Source organism: Amia ocellicauda, chromosome 17 (assembly GCF_036373705.1).
Source record: "Amia ocellicauda isolate fAmiCal2 chromosome 17, fAmiCal2.hap1, whole genome shotgun sequence".
NCBI lineage: Eukaryota > Metazoa > Chordata > Actinopteri > Amiiformes > Amiidae > Amia > Amia ocellicauda.
In genome coordinates, this window is record NC_089866.1 from 14,742,205 (window position 1) to 14,765,859 (window position 23,655).

Consider the following 23,655-nt stretch of genomic DNA (forward strand, 5'->3'; position numbering starts at 1 on the left):
CTATACCGTGGTAATTAGGCGGCCTCCTCGGGCGCCTGTGGGGTCCTACGTTTCTTCCCTTTAAAAAAAACGGCCATTCCCCTTTTGTCACTACCAACAGGTTAGCGGGTTCACTTTGGGCCACATCCGTACCCGAGAGACGGCTACAATTATTATTTTTTCGGAGTGCGAGTTTTCACCGGCGGTCGATTCAGGCGGAGTTTCGGCTGTATATAATCCCGGCTAAGACCGCCCCCCGGGCGCAGCGAGCTATCGGAGAGGATACCGCCGCTTGTGCGACTCGGAGCGGAGAACGCAGAGAAGCCCCGAGGTAGAGTTGGAGACGGAGGCGGGGATTGAGTGCTCTCACAGCGGCTTGTGCTCCGGCAGTGCGGACGGCAAGAAAGCATTGTTCTGGTTATCTATTATCTTAAAACATACATTACATTAAAAAAATCCTAAAGGACGGGAGAACAGGGGGGAAGGGTTGGTGTGTTCGCCTGTGTTTTTTTGGGGAGGGGGGGAGTTCAAGTTTTTTTTTTTTTTCTTTTTTTCCTTTTTTTCTGGAAGCCGGCGCAGACGGAGTGAAAGAGGCGCAGTGTCTCTTTCTCTTCGCTTTCTGGCCGAGTCGGCCGGCCGGCCAGCCAGCCCGTCTGCCTGCCGCACTAAACCTACACAGGAAGAAAGACACCAACCGAGCACAATAACAAACGTATTCACAGACTCGCAGAAAACTACAATAACACAAAGTGCACCTTCACAGACGCGCACACCTCATCTCTCGGACAGAGAAGGAAAGCTATTGTATTTTATTCGCAGGTAAGTTGAACGATCCTTTCGCTTTTTTTTTTTTATACATATTTTTGATAAAGCAATCCGTTTTTTTTACGGCAAGCCCGCTATTGTAAGTAAAGCCTACCGTATTACTGAGCTCCACAATAAACCGGTACTTTTGATTTGCGGTGTTGTGTCTGAGCGCTCAATGAAACGTCCCTTTCCCACTAACGTGTCTCTGCGTGGCGGCTCCTCCGGGTCGTCTAACCCGTGGGCCAGCGGTGTGTTCGTGTGAGGTACTGTATTGAATGTCTGGCACAAACCAGCACCGGTCAATCTCATTCCTTATTGTGCGTGTTCGGTGTCTTTCTCCCTCCAGTTCAGACTTCATTGGATTATTTTTAAATGACTGATGCAACCACAGTTCATTATGGTTTGGTTTTTCTTTCCTCCATTGTTTTTATAGCATCCTATCCATTGTCGTTTAAATCTTGGATAAAGGGAATGGCTTGGTTTTATTTTTACTTTAAAACTTGTGTACCCCCATTATACTTTAAGTTAATTTAGCTGCATTTTACAAGTTATTTCTATTTTTTAACGATCAAGTGATGGAAATCGCCGTTTTGTGACTTCTTGTGGCACTTCTTGAAGTTCTTGTAATGCATACAGTCCCGCTGCTTGTTCTGTTAAAGGCAGCGCATGGCAGACTGGCGACATTCAAAAGTTACAACAGTTTTACAAGTTTGCCCCAGACTGCTGCTATTGATAGGCTGGTTATAATCTGACAGCCCAGATGGAAACGCGTTCCTACCTCCTTCCCATAGCCCCCATCATGGACTACGTCTTATAAAGTTTTTATTGAAAGGTTTGTTTGTCTACCTGGAGTATTTTACTTAAAGTAGATCCATCTGTTGTATTTATCACTTTTTAAGATGTGTTGGTGTCTGATTCTTTAAGATTTATGTACCTGCCCTGTGACGTTCTCTGCCCTTGGTTCAGTGACCGCTAAATGTTGTCTGTCCTAGCTGAGCTCTTTCTTAATTGAAACCCTAATTGAACATTTCTTAATTGAGCTGATTTAGCTTACACAATTTAAGAATTGTGGTTTTAAAATCACGTAGGAATTGTGACTTCGGGTAAAGACTTTAGCAAGCGCCAAAGAGAAACCAGCAGGAACTATGGTGAGAAGCACTGATGTAAGGTGACTTTCATTGGGGGGGATAAAAACACCTGCCTGGTCTTGTTGGGGAAATGCATGCAGATGTGCAGTGCCGAGTGACTTATGCAAAGGAGGCCCAATGAAATGCACATAGTCTAGGATCACACGACTTTTCTTTCCAACCAGGTTTCTGGTTTTTATTTGACTTTTTGTGATTGAAGATATTGGACAACCATGGAGAAGGAAGAGTACCCTGATCCAGGGAATGGGGAGGTAGTGGCAGAGGAGGCTAGGGCTGGTGGGCGGACATCCCCCTACAGATACACAAAGGTATGGCTGTGGCAGAACTGCAGGAACCCTGTTCCTTTGGACAAGGTTTTTTTTTTTTTTTCTTCCTTCTCCATTATTCATTTTACATCAAACTACATTCAGTTTACTACTTCAGTGTTTTGTTTATGCTCTGCTTTTGCAGGAGGAGCTCTTGGAGATAAAGGAATATCCCTGTTCCAATGAAAGGCCAAAGTGTCTCTCTGAGAAATACGACAGGTACTGTGTACACCCACCTCCACCTGTCCCCCCTCCAGCCTGATCAGCGGTGGCCCAGGGCTGGGTCGTTGTCCAGAGTCACTCTGTGTGTAATGTGCGTTTCTCTCCGCTCTGTTGCAGCGATGGTGTGTGGGACCCTGAGAAGTGGCACGCCTCCCTGTACCCCAGCTCTGAACGAAGTTCCCCAGTGGAGGGGTACAGGAAGGATTATGTGGACGACAGGGCACCCCTGAAGCGCAGAATCGCAGGTGAGGGACGCAGGGCCTTGCCAGTGCGTCAGGAGTTCATTCCTGTGCTCGAGAGGACCAGCACTGTGGCTGACCAGCTCCTTCCTTATCTGCATGTTCTCCTTTCACCTCATCCCCTTTCCTCTTTCTGACTGTCTCCTTCTTAAACCTCTTCTCTCCTCCTGTCAGACCCCCGTGAGAGGCTAAAGGAGGATGACCTGGACGTGGTGCTCAGTCCTCAGCGCCGCAGTTTTGGAGGTGGCTGCCAGGGTAACGCAGCACTGGGCCCACCCCCACGCCAGGCCGTCAGCCCCCTGGAGAATAAGGAGAATGAGAGTCTGAGGCTCGGGGGGGCACGCCGAATCGGCAGTGGCAGGATCGTGCCGGCACGTGTGTTTGAGAGAGATGGCCGTGGGGACAAGGATGTCAGGGACAGAGACCGGGACAGGGAGCGAGACTACAAGGACAAAAGATTCAGGGTCAGTATAGTGTGGGGGGGGGGGGGCTTATACTATTATTATACCCCCCAGCACAGATTAGCCAAATTAGCATTTCAATTAAGGGTACAATTCTGTAGCGGATAAACGGGAACAGTTTATCCCAGCAGCTCCCAGCCAACTTGTATTTCTTATTTTTGCTTGCAGAGGGATTTTGGGGACAAGCGCATCTTCAGCGAACGCAGACGCAACGACTCCTACACTGAGGAGGAGCCGGAGTGGTTTTCGGGAGGCCCCACCAGCCAGTCGGAGACAATTGAGCTCATCGGCTTCGACGACAAGATCCTGGAGGAGGACAAGAGACGCAAGCGATCCAGGAAGCGGTCAGAGTGCGTCAGGGAAGGTCAGTGTCCAGCAGAGGGACCTGTTGGTTGCACAGCCTTGCCACGGCTGCAGTTGTATTTTCTAAGGAAATCTTTTTGTGGATTTTTGGGGGAAATCTGATGCATTTAAATAACTTATTTAGATTTTTGATCTTGGTAACTATACAGGGAGGCTGCTAAGGAGGAATGAAGCCCTTTTGTAAAGCACCTCAGGAGCTTGTGTATTTCCCCCCTGTGTGTTTTGTGTGTGCAGCGGTGGAGTGTAACGGCGGACTGGCAGAGGAGCCTGAGGCGGAGCTGTGTGCGGAGTCGGCAGACCAGCAGGTGCCGCGCGGTGCAGTGCCGCCCAACGCTGCACCTGGGGAGTTCGACTTCAACGAATTTTTCAACCTGGAAAAGACCATGCCAGGACTAGCCTCGGTAAGGGGGTGGGGGGGGAGCACGGCATGTGGGGGCGGGTCTGGAAATGAACGGTATGTTTGTGAAGCAGTGATGGAGAGCCCTAGTCTTGGAGTCGGTCAGTATCCTCTAAATCGCTTAATTGGGCCGGTATGCTTTAATCTGGATCTCGGGTGGCTTGTCCATCCTGTGCAGACTTGGCAGTGTTTTTTTTTCTGTTGGCTTGCCACCCCCCCCCCCACTACAATTATTAACCCAGGAGATTTCTTAATGAAAAAGAATCTGATAAATTATTGAGGAAGTATTGAGAATCTGAGTGTTCCCTTCCCAACTCCTTGGGTTTGGGGGGTAGAGGATGGTGGCTGTCTGCTCCTTACCATGAAACCTGCAATTGACTGGTCTACAAAGTCTGTTGCAACTGAGGCTCTTCTGGTGTCTGTCACTCGCATGGGTGGGGGGCAGGGCACTGTGGTGGGTTGGCAGTGGGGTCTGCATTTGCAGATGTACAAGCCCATGCTCACTTTTTGATGGCACCAATAGGAAATGATTATATGCACACCAAAATGGGGGTGGGCTGTGGACACAAGGCTCTCTCGACCTGGGTTTGGGGGGGTTGAGCAGCAAACTGCAGTGAAAGGGGAGGGGTATTGTGAGGCTTCTGGCTCCTGTTTGTCTGCAGCATGCTGCACGCAGCGCAAGAATGCACTTGACCTGCAAATCCTCAATGTTTTCTTTCCCTTTTTTAGGTCTTGTGTTGCAAAAATATTTAAAACTTTAGCATTTTTTTGGCAGGGGGTGTCGCAAAATTATGCCCATCACTTGTTATGACTGCTGCGCGTGCTCTGCTATGGCTAAGACTTGTGTATTTAAAGCTGGCTGGCTTTAGATATTTGTTTTGTCCTGTGACTTTATTGCTCTTGCAGACAGTTGGGGCACTGACAGTGGGCTAGTCTGGGCATGGATGCATGCATATGAACTGGTCTGTATTTTCTATTTCCTAATTTTTGCTTTGGATGATTCTGTATCTGAGCTCCATGTTGTGACTGCCAACATGGTCAACTAGCTCATGACCCCAGGGTTGGGAGCCACTAGGTTAGGGACTGGAGTGTGTGTTTGACAATACCATGGTCACTCTGTTTGTTTTGGGGCTGTGTTGACTTTTTGGCTGTATAATGTCTCCGGATTGGTTTGGGCTGCGATTGGTCAGCAGTTTCTTCTGCGCTCTTCGTTAGTTGGCCTCTTCGCATTTCTGGGAATTTATTATTGATCTTGGCATTCCATCCCTGCCTGATGAGCGTGTTGTGATTTGTGTGTGGGGCCTCAAACTTGCATGAGCCCAGCTAGTTTCCTGCCCCTCCCCCACAGGCAGGAGGCATGGGCGTACTGCTCACGTAAGTGCTGTTACATTGTCTCTTTGGGAGTTGCCATAACTGGTGTGTGTCTGGGTTCTGACCCCTATTCTCTCCTTTCTCCCTCCTCCTTCTCTTCTGCCCTCTTACTTTGCCCCTTCCACTCTTTGGCCCTCTCCCCTCAGATGATTGAGGATGTGCTAGGGGAAGGCTCTGTGTCGGCCAGCCGGTTCAGTCAGTGGTTCAACACAGTCAGCCCGTCGGGCAGCCGGTCCAGCAGCTTGCGCTCCACCCCCCACGAGGAGCTGGAGCGTCTGGCAGGTAAGACCAAGCTGGGCACTGACCCACACCGCTGCACTGGGGTTTGTGTGTGAACTTTATTGAATTCAGGATTATTGAAGCGTGTATGTTTTGTGGCTGGTGTTTGAGCTTCCTGACTGTCTGCCGCAGGGCTGGAGCGCTGCGTGTCGCCTGGGCATGGCCTGCCCAACTACTTTGCCCCGATCCAGTCGCAGGAAGAGAAGAAAGAGAAGGTCGACATCTTGGAGCTACTGCAGCGTGCCAAGATTGACCTGAAGCCCCTGTTGTCCAGCTTGTCTGCCAACAAGGAAAGACTGCACGAGAGCTGTGAGTGCACTGAGCCAGATGGGCCTGGAGGCATCCTGGGCAGTTGATTTAGTTTATAGCCTTTGTCCGTTCACGTACTGCTCGTGTTCTGGACTGACCCTTATGAAACTCATTTGTTGGGAGGGGGAGGGGGTGGGGGGGGTCCTCTTGAGTTTGAAGGGCTGGGTACATTGCACATGTTTGTAGACTCTTGCCTTGTGAATTTAAAACCCCCCATCTCCCCTTGCAGCCCACTCGGGTGTTGTCCTGTCTCTGGAGGAGGTGGAAGTTGGCCTGAAGGGGCTGAAGATGGAAGGTGAACGGCGAGGAGGGGGCAGCACAAGAGGGGGCTGTGGTGGAGGCACCCCCTTCATGGCTGAACACCTGGAGCAGGCCCTATCGGGAGGGGGTGTCCCCGGTTCACGGCCCGCCAAGCCCAGAGACCCTGACATGTCTGCCTTCAACAAGCTGGTCAGCACCATGAAGGCAAGTGGCACACTGCCCAGCCACCCCAAGGCCAATGTAAGTCTCCGTGCACGCTTGGCAGCATCCAGTTTCCCGGTCTTGCCGAGCAGTTATATTGTAGGCAGTGACCTTCGCATGAATTCTGTGTTTTTTTTGTTTTTTTGTTTTTGTTTTTTAATCACCCCTACCGTGTGTGGTGCTTTTCAGGATTTCATATTTAGCCTGAGGTTTTAAGTGTGCAGCAGGGACAGGGAGCCCTGGTCTGGGAGCAGCACACTACTGTGAGCTGTATAGACATCTTGTAATCCTCTGTAGACCAATCATTTTTAGTTTATTAAGGGGGCTTTGGGAAAATCAAACCCTAAAGTGTCTGTTGCCCTCAAGGACCAGTTAGGCTCCCCCTGGTGTACAGGCCCGGACTGAATGAGAACTGGGATTTGCCTGTGATTGTGCCAACTACATAACCTGTCCTCCTGTGGCAGGTCTTACTGATGTGTAGTAAAATGGGCATCTGATGAAATGATGGACTTGTCTCCCGTTAATGGGACGTGCTGCAGACAGGCGTGGAGAGCACGCGGCAGTGGCTGCAGGCGCTGGTACAGGGCTGGCTTAGTGTGGTTGAAACCTTTGTGCAAGGTCTGAATTGGGAAACATTTTATGCGTGTGACTTGTGGTGTGGCCACTCCAGTCAGGAAACCGATTTGGGGGTTTTGCTGCCTCGGTGAGTTTATGGTAAACTGAACCACCAAACTAAACTTCTGTCATTGTGGTGTCCCAGGGACGTGTCGCTAATCTTGGACATCAGTTTTGCTCTTCTCTCGGGTGGGGGTGGGTGGGGGGGACTGAGGGTGGGGGGCTGGATAACCTATAAGAGTTGAATTGTAGAAATGATTGATTTATCAGCTCGAACCCTGTAGTCCAGTCAAGCTTGTGGTGTGTTATATTGTGGCAGTGCAGAGGTCTCTGGTCCTGGAGAGACAGGACTGGACACCCTGCTGTACTGGACTGTCTCTCCAGGACCGCTTGTGGAAAGACTGTTTTTATGATTTAATTTCCCTCTGAATGTAACAGTGATGGGCATGACTTTGTGATTTCTCTGGCATTTTCAAATGGAATAGGACTTGGGGGGATTTTTTATTTTATTTTATTTTTTCTGACCAACAAGATGGAGCCCTGCCACATCAAAAATAAGCACCCAAAAAGCATCATCCCCCTTTACAACATTCCCACACCTGTGCTTATAAATGGCAGCCAAATCCTTGCTGTGCTCCTTTCTGCTCTGTTGACTTCATCCAGTCGGTTCTGAGGAATGCACGATGCCAAAAACACTGGAGCCCTCAATCTCCTGAGGATTTATACTGCTGTTTTGGCTTTTCGATCCTCATCCTCCTCCTCCTCCTCCTCCCTCTCAACACCTGTCACCGCCCCCTTTCTGGACCTCGGCCTCCCCTTTTCCATCCAAAAATAAAAAAAGGGGTTATAAGCAATTGTTCTCCTTTCTTCCCCGTCTCCTCCTTCCCTCCAGCAGACGGCAGAAAGCCAGTTCATCCCTGCTGCAGAGGCTCCAGTCCCGCAAGCACCGCAAAAGAACATCCTGCAGGTTAGTGCCCAAGCCAGCCGGGTGCCACACAAGCCTTGGGCTCCCCGGCTCACTCCCTGCTGTGGGGGTGGAGCTGCTTTGAGTTTAGGTTTGGGATGGGGGGGTGGCCGTGCAGTGGGCTAATGGTATAAAGCAGGTAAAGGCAATGCACTACTGTGATTAGCAATGGTTTGACCCACTTTACAATAGGGCTGGGCGATATGGCCAAAATACAATATCGTGGTATTTTTTACGGTATGACGGTATTTTTTAATGGCCATTTTATACTGTTCATAAAGCAAAAATAATAGGACATCTGACAGTGAATTACTTTTCCTGTTCTGTGTCAGTTGTCTTGAAACCAAATCCTGTCCACACTATCGACGACACCTTTATTTGGGACAGATTAACTAGGGTCACATTGCTGTGAAGTTTCAGCCACACTACTCCTCCATCTCGTCTTCCTTGATTGTGCATTGATGTTTGTTTTGTTTGTCAACATGCAATACACATGGAATTTATTTGATATTTGGCTGAGGAGCATTCCAGAACAAGGGTTGCGTTTGAGAAGCGCAGTTCTGCGCAGAGATTCACAGATGCATGTTACTGCATTGTTTCTGTGTAACACCACTAAGCCCCGCCCACATCTGCACAGAATTGGGCAGCCCAGCACAGCTCTGAGATGCTGCTGCAGGAGGTGAGCTGTGGCTGTTAGACAAAAGATTATGCTGAATGAAAACTACTACTGCCCCCTTAAGGCAAATGTCAACTTTCATTACACAATGAAGCTGTGAACAGCATTGTCAAAACCATAGATATAGAATTCTAGATCGACACTTGTCAATGCTTTATTAAATTACATCAATTTTTAAAAAATTGAATGTAAATCTATGATGCACAATTAAGTTGTTACTTAAATGATTGGCAATTCTATTTTTTAAAATGACAAATGATTTCTGCAGGGTTTGTGAAGAAAGGTGGTCGGGTTCTTGTAGCGCAGATCTGTGAAAATTTGCGTTACACGAACACTATCGGTGTTTTTTGATCAGATGCGTCTCATGTCAGACAGCGCAGCAAGCAGCCGGCGCAGCAAGTTGTGGGATATGTGAACACGATCCAGTTTATTGGTAGCTGAATGCTATGATTGAATGACTCCGTAAATTATTCAAAACTTTAAAATACCGATATGAAACTGGTCCGTAAATGAATACCGGTATATAGTTTTTTACGGTATACTGCCCAGCCCTACTTTACAGTAACATAAAGGTGATGCAAGGCTGTAATTAATTGATATTTAACTTCTTAATACTGTCTTGTTTCTTGTTTCTTCCATATATATAATGGTATATATACACATATATAATAGTGTGTGTGTGTGTGTGTGTGTGATTATAATTAGACGCACTTTTTTTTTTACAAATGGTCATTCTTTAGGAGATTCTGCGTCCCCAGGGCCCCCCCCGCTCTGGCTCCCCCAGCCTCCTGAGCAGCCTGCTGGGGCAGCGTGGCCCCTCGCCCCCTCTCTTCCCCCAGAGAGCGCCATCCCCAGAGTACTTCCCTGTACATCTGCAGCCCCCAGCAGGTGAAACTGAACATGGCAATGTTTCTGAATTATCACGCTTGTATAAGTTAATGGGTTGCAGGAAGAGTATTGTAGAAATGTCTTGTGAAAGGCTGTGATTTATAATTGGTTCCACCCATTTGCCTTAATACAACCTTTTGGGTTCTTGGAAATGAGTGACTGTTCACTATTTTTTTTTATATATATATAAACTATTTTCAAAATGGCAAATGCTAGTGGGTGCCAGTATTTTGCCAACACCTTTAACAGCAGTACAGATATCTTTTGAGACCTTTGATCTGGATGTGTTTGCTGCTGCAGAGTTCCATGCAGGAGGGCAGGCCATGCTGCCAGACCAGTTTCCTGAGCTGCACAGACCGCTGAGCCCCGGTGCCCCAACGCAGGTCAGCACCCCTCCCCAGCTCTGTACACATCACAGCCTGTCCTGTACTGCCCCTTGGTACACCTCAGTCTACATGAAATCAGATGTGCTCACCACTACTTCACAAATATACCAGCAAGTGTGAGCATGTGCGTCTGCCTCCCTCCCTCTTGTGGAGTGTTCATTTTGACTTGTGGCCTCCCTTGTCCAGATGGGGTCTCTGCCTCTGGGTGTTGACCAGGCAGCGCTGGAGGCTCTGGTGTTCCACCAGGACCTGGCAAGGCAACTGTACCAGCCAGGTTATGGCAAACTTCCACAGGACAAGAGCCGGGAGCCCTACCGCACCAGGTACTGGCCGCATCCTGCACCTCACTGGCTCTGGATGGTCTGGAGCACAGTAGTTTACATGTGCTGATGTAATATGGTGTCTTTTGGTCTCCCTCTCCCATCTCTCTGGTTGCAGGCAGCCCCGAGTGAGCAGGTCTCCTGGGCCCAGTGGACACCGTGCCAGCAGTGGCTCCCCAGGGGGCACAGTCACCAGCATGGTGAGTCTGTACAGTCTTCCCTGGCATTTCTCAAGTCTTCATGGTTAGTTTTGTTATATAAAAAGAGCTTCATGGAGACATTGGTAAAATGTATGTAAAATATTTGAACAAAGAAATTGCCCTTGTTGGGGAAGTATTAGTCGTTTTTCTGCTATGCTGGCCTTCCACAACGGGAGCTCTGCCCAAAGCTCGTCCCAGCACAGTGCGTGCAGTGCATGTCGGAGAACATTGCTGATGTCTTCTCACCTGTGTGCAGCTCTCGCCGTCCTTCACACCTACCTCAGTGATCCGCAAGATGTATGAGACTAAGGAGAGGAGCCGAGAGGACGGGGGGACCACGCGCATTGACGGCAGGGAGGACGGAGCGCGCTCACAGGACGGTACGGTGTCATGGGGGGGGTCAGAGGTCATCTCTGCATGTGCAGCTTGGCCTGGTTTAAACCCATCCAGTGTCTTTCAGCTTGGATCGGTTATCTTATTTCCACGGTTACTCTGTGCTGGATGAAGCTCTGTGCTTTTACTCTGTACTTGAATATTGATGGATGTCCTGGATGCTGTATAACCTCCCTCCTTCTCTGCCTCCCCCCCTCAGACAGCAGTGCCTCCCCCAGCTCCTACCTGGAGGGTCGAGAGTCTAATGGCTCCCCCGGTGGCTTCCCCCGCTCGGCCTGCTCCACACCCCTGTCCAGCCACCCCCGCTTCGCCAAGGAGACCGCTGCCACCATGCCGATGACTGCAGCAACGGAGCCCCCTGCGCCTCGGCCACCCGGCCGCCGCACGCCCACACTGGTGTCCCCCGGCCCCCCCTCACCCTTCCCCCGGCCAGTCTGCCCTGTGCCCCTGCTGTCCCATGTGCCCCTGGTGCGGCAGCCGCCCCCCCAGCTCCACCCCAGTGTGGTGCAGAGGATGCTGGCTCAGGGCATCCAGCCCCAACAGCTGCCCCCTGCCCTGCTACAGGCAGGTCAGTACAGAGCAGGGCTGTGTCTCGGCACAACATGCTATATTAGTCTCCGTAAAATGCTGTATTGTATAGATTGCATTATGCCTCAGGGTCACGCTCTAAACTAGGGTAGTCTGGGCCATCTACCTCCATACAGCTGCCCTGCACTTCCCATCCTCTAACACTTCCTCTTCCTTGCAGGCATGTTTCCTCCAGGCGTTGACCTTTCCCAGCTGCAAGGTTTGCCCCCACCACTCCTGGGCCAGCCCTTCTACCCCCTGGGTGCGGCAGGTCACCCCCTGCTGCCCCCCCGGGGTGCAGGCACCCCCCTGCACCTGGCAGTCATTCAGCAGCAGCTACAGCAGAGACCAGGTGAGTGGGAGAGGGCACCTGGTCAGTGCACTCGGGGCCCAGATACCTGCACCTTTTTAGGAACTCGCACCTCGGACCACCTGCCCAGTGCAACTGCTGTTTTCTCTGCATCCAATTTATTTCTCTCTTCACTCTGCAGTGTTACACCCCTCTGTCCCCGGCCCCCACCACCCCAGCAGTCTGTCCCAGAACGCTCTGCACAGAATGGCACACTCGCAGAGACGCGGAGGCAGCCCCCCTGCCGGACTGGCCAAGTGGTTCGGCTCAGATGTGTTGCAGCAGCCCCTCCCCTCGATGCCGGCCAAGGTGATCAGTGTGGACGAACTGGAGTTCAGACAGTGAGAGTGGACATGTGGACACACCCCACCCCCCGTGCTGCACGGACACCACATAGCCACGCGCACTCGGAAGGTCACGGGGACTGGTTTGTTTTCTAGAAGGAATTTATTTCTATTGTTTTCTAAATGGCAGAACTTCCCAGATCTTTGAGCATCTTTCAGGTGTTTTTTTTTTTTTTTTTCTTGTTTTCCTCCCCCGGTTTTATTTTAAAGAGGGGGGGGGAAGAAACACATGTGCAAGGAGCTTGTTAACTGGGGGACTAGTAATCACCAAATGAGAATCCTATATTCTTGGCAGATGCGTTTTTTTTTGTTTTTTTTTCCCTCTCTCTCTCCCCTTTTCCCCCTCCTCCATGCTGTTGTTGCTATGTGCTGGTGAGCCACTGTCCCAGTGCTGTGGTATAGGGTTGGTATTGGGTTGGTTTTTGTTCAGGTTGACTTCTGCAGTAAATATGAAGAATGTATAGACCCAAACTGTACAGCCCATGGGTGTAAATTTAAGTTTCATTTTCCTCCAGTGTACATACAAACGTTGGTTTCTGGGAATGTGAAAAGGGGTTCTGCTGTATATATTGAGTCTCAAGAAGTGCAGCTGGAGTTGTGAATACAGAATGCGAACTTGACTGGAGACTTGCTATTTCGTCCAGTCTTATCCAGTTTGGTATAGAACTGATCTCTTCTTCTCTCCAGACTGATTGGAGTTATTGGCACTGAAATCTTTTTTTTTTTGGGGGGGTGGTGGCGGCGGCGGCGGCTCTTGTACTTTTATTTTCCACTTTTCTTTTTCCTTTGTTACTGATCAATACCGAGCTCCCAATGCATGGCCGATCACTTCAGGTCTCCTGAGCAGCCCTTTTGTGTCAGGCAGGTGCTGGAGCATTTCCAGCTGATTTGAGTGGGGAGGGGATTAAATAAAATCTGCTTTCTTGGTAACAAATGTGACCAAGTTTGTTTCTCCGGGTGGTCATCTCATGGGTGGCAGCAGTGGAGGGGGGGGCCTGAGTGAGGACCTCCCTGCTGTGTGCTGGGGTGGAGCCGGGTAGCTCCACTCAACCAAGGCCTGTTCCCTGCAGGTTTTGCAGCAGTCCTCAATTTGGCATCTGATGAAAGCCTGCAAACTATGTGCCATATCTCATTGCCCAAACGATTGGTGCAGATAAGTCATTCCGATCTGGGATCGGGATTGAGAAGTAAGGGGGTGTCCGGGAGCTGTGAGGGGACTATGGTGGGTCCCCCAGATGGGCACTGCAGCTTCACATGTAGCAGTGACCATGAAGTGGCACCATTGTGGGCAGTTACAGAAACTTTTGTTGTCGTTAAGCGCTGGAATGGAGTAGAGTACTGTAGCTCCCTAGGTCCTAGGCTGCAGACATGGCTGGGCTTCAGGTGTGGCTGGACTTCACAGTGTGATGTATTTTATTTTAATGAGCTGTCCTGTTTTTGTTTTGTTCACTTTCTTTGCTTTGGTCAGAGTTCTGCAGTTGTTGAGCATCATTCTGTTTTTTCCAGTCCGAGCCCTGCACCCCCCACCTTGAAAAGAAAGCACTGTTCTAACAGGTCCAGAACCTATTTGTTTTGTTTTTTTGGAGAAAATGTAAAAAATATATTTGATCTATCAAAGTGCTATTAAATAAAGAGCATAAATAGTCCAATAAAAGTCACTCACTAAAAAACAAAAAAACAAAAACTCCCTTAAATGCTTTGGAGTATGGCGGTTTTATTGTACTGCTTGATACATTTGGCCTGTCTAGTGCGTGTGCGTCTCTTCTCGTACAGGAGTGACGGCTGTAATCAGGCGCATCAGTGCTGAAGACGAGCAACTGGCTCTCTCGACCAGTCCTGCAGCGGGAGGGTCACAGTCCACTACACGGGTCCCAGAAAAGGCCCAAAGCCACTTGCCTGAATTACCCCTACTCTGCTGGAGCCACAACCTTCTCTCCGTGGGCTTTTATTCCCTCCAACTGAGCTCTTGATTGAACCCTTAACTTGGTCACGGCATAATTGTGAACCTTAAACTAGTGGAGATGAACAGGTGAGCACACGGGCCACAGATGGAGCCCTCCAGGAGCAGGGCTGGGAGACCAAGCCACTTGGAAGCCATCACTCTGTGCTGTGCTGCCCCCCACCCCACCCCCAAGCTTCCCAGTCCAGTGCAGAGGCGAGTGTTTTGGTGTAGCAACCCTGTCAAATACCTTCCCAATCAAATGTGATTCTGATTTGAAGGGACTGAATTAACTGTATTTGTGTGTAAATAAATATATCTGTAAATATAGAAGGCATGTCTGAACTTGGCTATTTTTTTTTTCTTCTGGGTGGGGAGAGGGAGATTGACCTGTTGAAGAAATTAAGCCCTGGTGGAGATGGGAGGGTTTCAGATGGACACTGAAGTGGTTTTAAAAAAAAAAAAAAAAAAAATCATGGGCTTGCCCACTGAACTGTAGAAAGTTGAATGTTTGAAATTGCCTAAATCCTTAAACTATCCAAGCCACGAGCTGCACTGAAGGAAAGCTAAGTCTATACTATTTTATTGGTATAAGTATTTTACATTACAATAATAAAAACAATCAAAACCAATTTTAATACTTGTTATTAAAATTTTTTTAAATCAATCCTTAAAATCACTTAATTTTTAAAATCTTAGTGATTAACATAAAATACATGAACTTCAAATAAACAAGTGCACAAAACAATAAAACAAACTAGGGATTAAAGAAAAAACTGCAAACCAACAAAAAAGGTCAAATATATTGAAATTAACTGAAAATGCACCGGACAAATCAAAAAACAAATAAAATGATAAAAATAAAAAACAAACCAAAACGGTCCGATGCATTTAAAATCAAAATCCTAACGGTCAGTGTATTTGACAAAAGAAAAAAACAGAACAAAACTAAAAAAAAAAAAAAAAAAAACTAAATCTTTAAAAACAATTAATTCTTTTTTTTTTAAACCTATCTTTCATAAAATAGTTAAGATCTTGCTAAGCTAAGTCTATACTGTTTTATTGTATGTAGTATTTTACATTACATATAAAAACAATTCAATTTTTAATACTTATGATTTAAAACTTTTAAAAACAATTCTTAAAATCACTTAATTTTTAAAATCTTTGTGATTTAACAAAATCAAAAACAAAAAAAAAACTTAACTAAATAAACATGTGCACAAAACAACAAAACAAACGTGATTAAAGCAAAACTGCTCACCAACATAAAAGTCAAATGCATTTAAAATTAAATCCAAAACGGTCAATGTATTTGACAAAAGAATATAACAAAACTAAACCAAAAAACCCCTAAAACAATTAGTGATTTAAAAACAACTAAATCTTTAAAAACAATTAAGATTCATTTTTAAAATCTTTTTAAAAACAATCATCCATAAAATATTTAAAAGATCTTGGACTCGGGCTCCAGCAGGGGGAACTGACCGTCCCCGGAGGTGGGTCCCATCATGGGATCCTGAGCTCCCCCAGATCTTGTATGTCCCAGTTCTTATAGGCTTCCTCCTTGCCCCTCTGATGGACCTCCAGATTAACGTAGTCCCTTACGAACACCATGCCCCTCCGCGCGATGACAATCGGGTCCAGCTCCTGCTTGTTGAATAGACAGATGTTCCGTCCCTCCCACAGTGCCTGCTTCACTGCGCAGACGACACGCCACCAGCACCTCAGGGTAGATGAAGAGATTCCCTTGGCCGGACCATACAGGATCTGCTGGGCAGTCGCCCGCGCAGGAACGGCAAACCTGTGGAGGAACGGAGAAAACAGGAGCCAGACCCTGTGGGCGGAGGTGCACTCACTAAAGATGTGAGCCTCCGTCTCCTTCCCCAGGCAACCCTTATAGGGGCAGGTGTCATAAGGAGCTATGCCCCTTCTGTGCATGACCACTCGGGTGGGGAGACACCGACTCACAGCCATCCAGGAGACATCTTTCTGCGTATTCGTGAGGCAAACGTGCGTAGCGTTAGCCCAGATAAACCGGCAGGTTTCGGGAGGGAAATCTTCTATCCGGCTGGTCTCCTGGGTAGATCTCATCTGGCTACAGATGGTCTTATAATCCCAGGAGGCCAGCACGACTTTATGGAGGCCTACTTCGAGCGCAAAGGCTCGGAGCGCCCTGTAGAACGGCGGGGGATCCCACGAGTGCGGCCTGGTGTTATCCATGGCGCAGAGGCCGAATGGTCTCAGGCTGCTGGCAAAATAAAAGCGGTTCATGAAACTCACTTTCTTGCCAGCAGCCTGGATGTTCTTGACCACATAGGCCAGCCCCTGCGCCTTTATCAGCCGCACAACGTCCGGGACCCCCCTGCCTCCATCCAGGGTACCCTTCACCATCTGCACTCTTTTCAGCCTCTCCATTTTGCTCCCCCAGACAAACCGAAATATAATTCGGGTCACTAATTTTGCGATGACCTTGTCTGGGGGGAAGATCATTCCTACGTAGAGGAGTATCGGGAAGAGGATGGCCTTTACGACCAGCACCTTACCAGCCATCGTCAAGGTCCTTGTGCTCCAGCCGTGGATCTTCTTTTGGACCTTCGCTATGGCCTCCTCCCAGCTCCGGGTGCCCGTGTTGGTCCCGTCGATCGTGATCCCCAGAACCTTGATAAACGGCTTCACAGGGAACACGGTTGGCGGGCCCCGGCCGACAGGCCATGCCCTGGAGAGGTAGACCTCGCTTTTGGCCTTGTTGACAGCGGCCCCCATCGCCCTGCAGAAGCCGTCCAGCAGTTCCTCGACCCTGGCCACGGACGGAGCGTCCGTGCAGACCACGGCCACGTCGTCCATATAGGCCAGGGCCTTCAGTTGCTCTCCGCCGGAACCCGGGAGATGGAAACCTGTCACCCGGACGTCCCGGCGGATCGCCTGCATGAACGGCTCCAAGCAGAGGACGTACAGCAGGGCCGACAGGGGACAACCCTGCCGGACCCCCGACCTGACCGGAAATGGTTCGGTCAGGTGGCGGTTCACAAGGACCCTGCTGCTTAGACCGCTGTAGATGATCTTAACCCACTTCCTCAGGCCAAGAGCGAGACCCATCCTCTCCATGACGAGCTGCAGGTATTCGTGGCCCACTCTGTCGAAGGCTTTCAGATTTTGATCCACCACCTTCTGATCGTACAACTCCCTGTAGAAATCCCGCACCACTGTCTCAACAGCCTCTCTGCCCTCCACCTCTTGCCCTGAGGAGTCGATCATGGAGGACATTGCAGGCTGGATAAGTCTATAGCTGGATGCTCGGTGAGATCCAGTTTCAAGTTTCTCTTTCAATGTTAGTTCAACAATGAAGCACCTAGCACACCACGTCCTCTGGGCCCGGGGCTACTCTGCTGCCCTCGGCCCTGTCCCTGGGGCTGTTTTTCATTCCATAGGAGCTTGGGAACTAATCTGACTGTTAAAATTGCTCAATTTACATGTTTGAGGATTCAAGTGCCTTTTATCACTTAATAGCACCCCCATCCAACCGTTTTTATTATAATAGAAAAAGATGCTGATTTGACCAGCTTTGTTTGAGTTGGCATGAGGTGACCTGGCACAGAACCCAGGACAGTATAGAACCAGCACTTCTGTAACTGAGCTACTCCTAACTCGGTTAATGAGCACAAATATTTTTGTTTTACATATAAAATGTTTTTTGTTTACACTGGTGCAATTGACACCACATCTAACAATATAATAAGACTGAACCTCCAGCTGTGCATTACACTAATTTACTTTAAAAATAAAGACCCATGTATCAAATGTTTAGTCTAGATAATGTCTGGGTATCATTTGGGGAAATGCAATTTAGTTTTGGCTATATATTTTTGTGCCATAATCTTGTTTAAAGTGTGTGTGTGTGTGTATGTATGTATGTATGTGTATATATATATATATATAATTAGACATAAATTCACAAACAAAAATATTTCTGAAGAAATAGTATTATCAATTATGCTACCAAAATAAATGTAGCATTATATCGTGTTGTTTTATGGTATTTGCATTTTAACCGATTAGTGTTGCCAATGTGCAGCAGCAATAGCATGTCAGCACTGGCGCTCTGCTCAGGTTTGCTAGTGGAATCGAGGCCCGGCCTCTTCACTGCCCAATTGGTAGTATAATATCAAACTTAATCCTCAGTGCGGTACCAAAGCTGGGAATCGGCAAGTTTCCAACTTTGTCCCCCCATTTTTTGTTTTTTCATACCAGCTAAGTACGCAACTTAGTACAAAGCTCCATACTGACGTACTGTGCGTTTGCTGCAGTTGACCCATTGAGAGCAGAAGGCGCTGCAGGCATCTGGACACTGCACTCATCACTGCTCCAGTTTAAATCTGTCCAGGGTTGGGAAAAGCCAGTCTGAATGTTTGTCTGCTCACTGTTACTGGTCTTTATTTCTATGGTCACTGTTAGGCATGCAGGAGACCCCCCACACAGCTTGGTGACCCCAAAACAGAGTATTTACACACTCCACTGGGCACTTACTCACAGGAGCTTTATTTATTTTGGTCATCAGTAATGAAGACTTATACAGACAGCTCAAGGATCTAGATGCAATGATTTTCAGAATGGTAATTTTATTTTTTATTGCATTTTATTTATATATATATAATGTACACATATGTAAGGGAAGCAGGAATAATTGGCAGTATTTATATACACACTATAACAGCAGTGTGGTGTAGGGGTTGGGCTGCGTGCTGCCTGGCATCAGTCTTGTGATTGACTGGTCCCTCGGGCCGTCACACGCCCCAGTCACACCCTCTGAGTCCATCTGAAGTTCACTGCAACACACTGGTGGCATGGCTGGGATTGTGTCACACGCTTTACTCGTACCCCAGTTTGAATTACTTTGGATTTTATTTAAAATATGTACTCATTTTTTCACATCCAGAGACGTCACTGTGGCACAATCCGAGTATTAGACCGCGTCTGATGGTCTTCAAGCTGCCGCCATTAATTCAGTCTGTGTGGCGCCCCCCGCCCTCCCCCTGTCCCGTGAGCATCATGGTTTATTTACATTATGGTTTATTAGCGGTACAACTGACCAGCCCAGCCGTCCTCTGTGATAAATACCCTCTTCCTCTCCACCCCCCTTCCTGCGAGCCAAGTGGGGGACAGAGAATGGGACGGGGGAATTTCGGTTTACTTCTTGACAATCTGAATGACGTCCTCATCCTCCATCACATGATCCTTCCCCACCTTCTGGGGGTTGTGCTTCACAGACGACCCCCACACCAGGGCACTAGAGAGAGAGGAGAGGAGATTTTGGTGAGATTTCTTTCCTGGTATTGTCCCATTGCCCCTCATCATCCTGGCTTCCTATCCTGCATCAACTGATCAGCTGATCGCTGGTTCTGGCCAGGTGCTACACCCGTGGCCAACAGGAAGTCACTGTCTTAAACCTACAGGAAGCCCTGGCCCTCAAGGAAATCAGCTCAGTTCAGCTTTCATAGGGTACAGTGCTCTTCACATCCTGCAAGAGTCCAGGCCCCAGAAACCACTTTCAGTGCCTCATGAGTTCCACATGACACATTGCTAACGTTTTACTGCTGGTTTCACCCCACCCCCCCCATTTCAGTTTTTGATTATGTTGAACTACAGAACAGTGGGCTGATGCCTAAATACAATCACGCAAAAGATAAAAACAAATACATGGAGGGTGTGGAGGTGGGTTTCTGTGGGGGGGCTTGGGTTGGGCTCAACTCACTATTTGAACTCCTTGATGAGGTTTTTGTGGATTTTGAGGCAGAAGTCCTCCACAGCGGTGTGGTCATCAGGCAGGACGACCGGGGAGCTGTAGTCCGGCAGCTGGCCCTTGGGTTTGGTGTAGCTGAGAGGGAGAGAGACCGAGAGAACAGTGTTACTATGTGGTGCAGAGGAGAGCAGATTAGTGTGTGGTGCAGAGAGACTGGGGAGGAAGCGGAATAACCCTGTACAAAAAAATATATTTACACCCAGAGGGGAAAACCTTTAAAAGCCAGCCAGCTATTGAGTAAATGAGAGCGGGTGTTGAGTCCCCGGTGGCGGGCATGGGCTCACATTCGGACCAGCTGCAGGTAGTCCCAGATCCGCTCTAGCAGGTCGTCGAAGTTCCAGCGGTGGTGGGCGGAGATGGGCACACAGTGCGGCACCTTGTAGATGATATCCAGCTCCTCGATGGAGATCTGGTCGATCTTATTCAGCACGTAGATACACGGGATGTACACCCTGCAGGGGAGAGAGAAGTTTTATTTCGTCATCAATGGAGTGATTTATTGAGGAGTTTTGTTAGTCAGTGGGGTTAGGCTGTCCGTACCGGTTGCCCTCCACCACGTCGATGAGGTCATCAGCTGTGACATCGCCACGCAGAGTGATGTCAGCGTTGTGGATCTTGTACTCGGCCAGGATGCTCTTCACTGTTTCTGAGTCCAGCTCGCTCTGTGCTACCTGAGAGAGACAATGTGAGAGAGAGAGAGAGAGACCAGGGGCCAGTTACATAAACAGACTAAGTCTTTGTCTTAGTATAATTATTTAACTCCTACTAACAATAGACACTCAGTTAAAACCAGTGCATTCTGGGAACTTTAAGACACCTGAAGAAAAGTTTCTCTAACAGCGATGATCCCAATTAACTAAAAATCTATGCTAGTTACTGAACTATAACACAGAGAAATGTATAATTTGGGCACCATTTTCATAAAAGCCATGGGATAAAATGAAAAGTTAACATTTTTAAGCTGCTGTGTGTGCGCCGTGCGGTCTGTAAAAGACAGCAGAAATGATTAAATACGCTAATTTAAGAGGAAACATACGCATATTAAACTATTTATTCCTTTGCCAGATGCCCTTATCCAAGATGACTTGTACTGGCTATAGGATACAATAGCAAAACAAAAGTGCTAAATACAGCACAAAATTACTGATCAGTCATAATACAAATTAAATATTCAAAATGACAGAAGTGCAGGTAAAATATACAGTTAGTTACTGAAGTTTGTGGGGAGCAGTCTCGGTGTTTGTGGGGATTGCTGTGTGCGGGACAGCGGAGTGTGTGAGCCTGTCAGCAACAGTGACTGTCGCTGTCGACTCAGGTCAGCAGTTCAATTGAAAGTTAGACTTGAGTTCCAAGTTAGCCTCGGAGTGAGGAGGCTAACTTTTCAGGCTCAGTCTTAATTTTTATGCAACTGACTAACTAGACTAGTCAAACTGTCAAATTAAGACCAATCTAAGGTTTAGACTAGTCTAATATAGGTTTAATGCAACCGGCCCCAGAGCTGAACTTGTCAAGGGTCTCTAGACAGTCTAACAGCATTCTTTACATCAGCTCCACATCAGAGGACGCTTGGGGTCAGGTTCTCGTGGACCGATTAATTTTTTTACAGGCATCTCTGGGCCTTGTTTGTGAATGTGAGCATGAGGGACCTGCAATCTGACAGTGAGATCACCAGGGACCTTGCTTGCACCCTGCCCTGCAGTACCGTGTTGGTGAGGTTGATGCCACCCTTGTCCTTCTTCTTGAAGCCAATGTTGGGCGGCTGCTTGTTGAGCCGGATGCCGAAGCCCTCCAGCTCGTGCTCAATCAGCTTCTTGTGTCCCAGTGGTTTCAGCACGTCCAGCACAATCAGGATCAGGTTGCAGGTTCGAGCCACTGGGGAGGGGTTTGAGAAGGGAATGGAAAAAGAGGGAGATGCTTCAACACGGGGCTGTGAAATCTGTCATCTTTCCTTCCCACACCGAATAAATGTTTTTTGTTTCTCTGCTAAATGTTCAGCCTCTATACAGGAGCACATGTGAGTTGGCCAGCAGTGGGCCATGCCCTGCCCTCTCCTGCACTGCCAGTCTCACCTGCGATGACCTGCCGGCCTCTACCCTTGCCATCTTTGGCTCCCTCAATGATTCCTGGCAAGTCCAGCAGCTGGAACACAGAGCAAAAAGCACCGTCACGCAAAAGTCACACTACACAAATTACTCTCACACACAACTGCATGCACCTCAGTGCCGTACCTGTATCTTGGCACCCTTGTAGCGGATGACCCCAGGCACGGTGGTGAGGGTGGTGAACTCGTAGGCGGCCACCTCAGAGTACACGCCCGCCAGGTTACTGAGCAGCGTGGACTTGCCCACGGAGGGGAACCCCACGAAACCGATACGTGCATCACCCGTCTTCGCCACATCAAACCCTGTACACACAAACACACACCTGTCAGATGCAGATATTTGTTGTGGTGTTGTTTTCATGTTGCTGTTCAATTGCTTTGTTTCTTTTACCCTAAGGATGTAGCCCAGGTTCATTTTTTTAAATTACAGATACACACGTTTCCCCATTCAGGTTTTCTACACTGTACCAAGTTTGATTTCTGTATAACAGCCATTGTCCTTTGAGCCCAGCAGGATTCTTTAGGAATATAACTTTATAATAAAAGCTAGGCACAGGACATTCAGACTGCCTCCTCCCTCCCCATGGTTGGCGAGGGAGGCTGTGCTCACCTTCTCCCGGGCCCCCTCCGCTGCCACCCTTGGGTGTGATGAGCTCCCGGCGCAGTTTGGCCAGACGAGCCTTCAGCAGACCCAAGTGATGTGCCGTCGCCTTGTTCTTCTGGGTCCGAGCCATCTGGAGCATACAGCACACGGGGAGAGAGGAGCAGGTGAAAGAAGGGACGGGAGAGGGGGGTGAGAAGGAGGAGAGAGAAAGAGAAAATTGAGAAGTGTTGTTATTTATGACAACTTACATGGTTTAACAAACCTTAGCACACCCTGTCATACATGTACACAAGGCATCACTATCACCAGCTGTATTTATAGTCCTTTTTTTAAACATCGTTCAATCATTCAAGTGTCATTAACACGTATAAATACCCGACCCATAATAATCATTTCGCCATTACCCAGACCCTATAGAAATCGAGCGTCTGAAAACACTGAACAGTCCAAACCCGTTACTTGTCAACCTAGAGTCTGCAAATGTAATTTTGTTTAGTTATTTGTTATATAGTTATAATTATTCCAAAATAAAATAATAAATATTGCAGTCAAAGTGTAATTGAAGTTACGATAACTGCACAACATCGCTAACTTACGGTCTGGGTATCAAATCATCATGGGATTTTACATGAAAACGGGTGAGACAATTAAAATGATTTAGCATTTAAAACAACTTGAAAATCACATACAATAAGCCTCTATTTTTCATTCAATCGCAGTTACATACAGCAAAGTAGGCCTAGGTACAACAAGACAGCAGTGCTGATAGAAACAGTACCTCGGACTCGATTTCGGCTATTTTTGCAAGCAAACTCATCGTGGCGGTACAGTGGCCGTCGTTTCACGGTATTATGGTTCAGTTATTCTCCAGTTGTCGGATATTTATATTTATTTGGGGGGAATTGCTCCAGTAAATCGAAGACTAACGCGGTCGCTCACGTTTTCGCCACACCGTTTTCTCCGGCCCAGTGACGCGTTCTCGCGAGAGGATGACGAGATTTGCGTGAGAGCAGCGTTTTTAAACACGCACAGCGCCCCCAAGCGCCGAGGCTGACTGACTGCAGGCCACTCTCCCGGTGCGGGGCGCCACCCCTGTACAGTTCAGCAGTCAGTTTCATCATTATTCTGTCCATTAATTGAGCTAATAATTACACTAGTCAGCACTTT

The 23,655-nt window shown here is 48.2% G+C and overlaps 2 protein-coding genes across 4 annotated transcripts; one reads left to right on the forward strand and one right to left on the reverse strand.

Moving 5' to 3' along the window:
- The first annotated feature begins 58 nt into the window (after positions 1–58).
- eif4enif1 (eukaryotic translation initiation factor 4E nuclear import factor 1) lies at positions 59–14,316 on the forward strand. 3 transcript variants are annotated; one of them, XM_066688917.1, is made up of 19 exons: positions 59–310; positions 2,134–2,242; positions 2,385–2,458; positions 2,579–2,706; positions 2,875–3,164; positions 3,330–3,525; positions 3,759–3,925; positions 5,439–5,574; positions 5,704–5,880; positions 6,110–6,381; positions 7,850–7,924; positions 9,338–9,485; positions 9,786–9,868; positions 10,058–10,194; positions 10,310–10,391; positions 10,648–10,771; positions 10,984–11,352; positions 11,533–11,703; positions 11,843–14,316. In XM_066688917.1, the coding sequence occupies exons 2-19, from the start codon at positions 2,147–2,149 to the stop codon at positions 12,043–12,045; spliced, it is 2,928 nt and encodes a 975-aa protein (XP_066545014.1). In that variant the 5' UTR covers positions 59–310; positions 2,134–2,146; the 3' UTR covers positions 12,046–14,316. The 3 variants fall into 3 exon arrangements, with proteins under 3 accessions (XP_066545014.1, XP_066545013.1, XP_066545015.1); XM_066688916.1 differs by having other exon boundaries at positions 60–798; XM_066688918.1 differs by having other exon boundaries at positions 60–798; positions 7,853–7,924.
- A 4,183-nt stretch (positions 14,317–18,499) lies between these two features.
- On the reverse strand, positions 18,500–23,469 carry drg1 (developmentally regulated GTP binding protein 1). Its single transcript, XM_066689492.1, has 9 exons — positions 23,267–23,469; positions 22,495–22,618; positions 22,012–22,187; positions 21,853–21,922; positions 21,486–21,655; positions 20,324–20,454; positions 20,068–20,235; positions 19,736–19,858; positions 18,500–19,270 (listed from the first exon to the last, which is right to left on the reverse strand). Exons 1-9 carry the CDS (start codon positions 23,303–23,305, stop codon positions 19,171–19,173), a joined length of 1,101 nt encoding a protein of 366 aa, XP_066545589.1. The 5' UTR covers positions 23,306–23,469; the 3' UTR covers positions 18,500–19,170.
- Between the last annotated feature and the right edge of the window lie 186 nt (positions 23,470–23,655).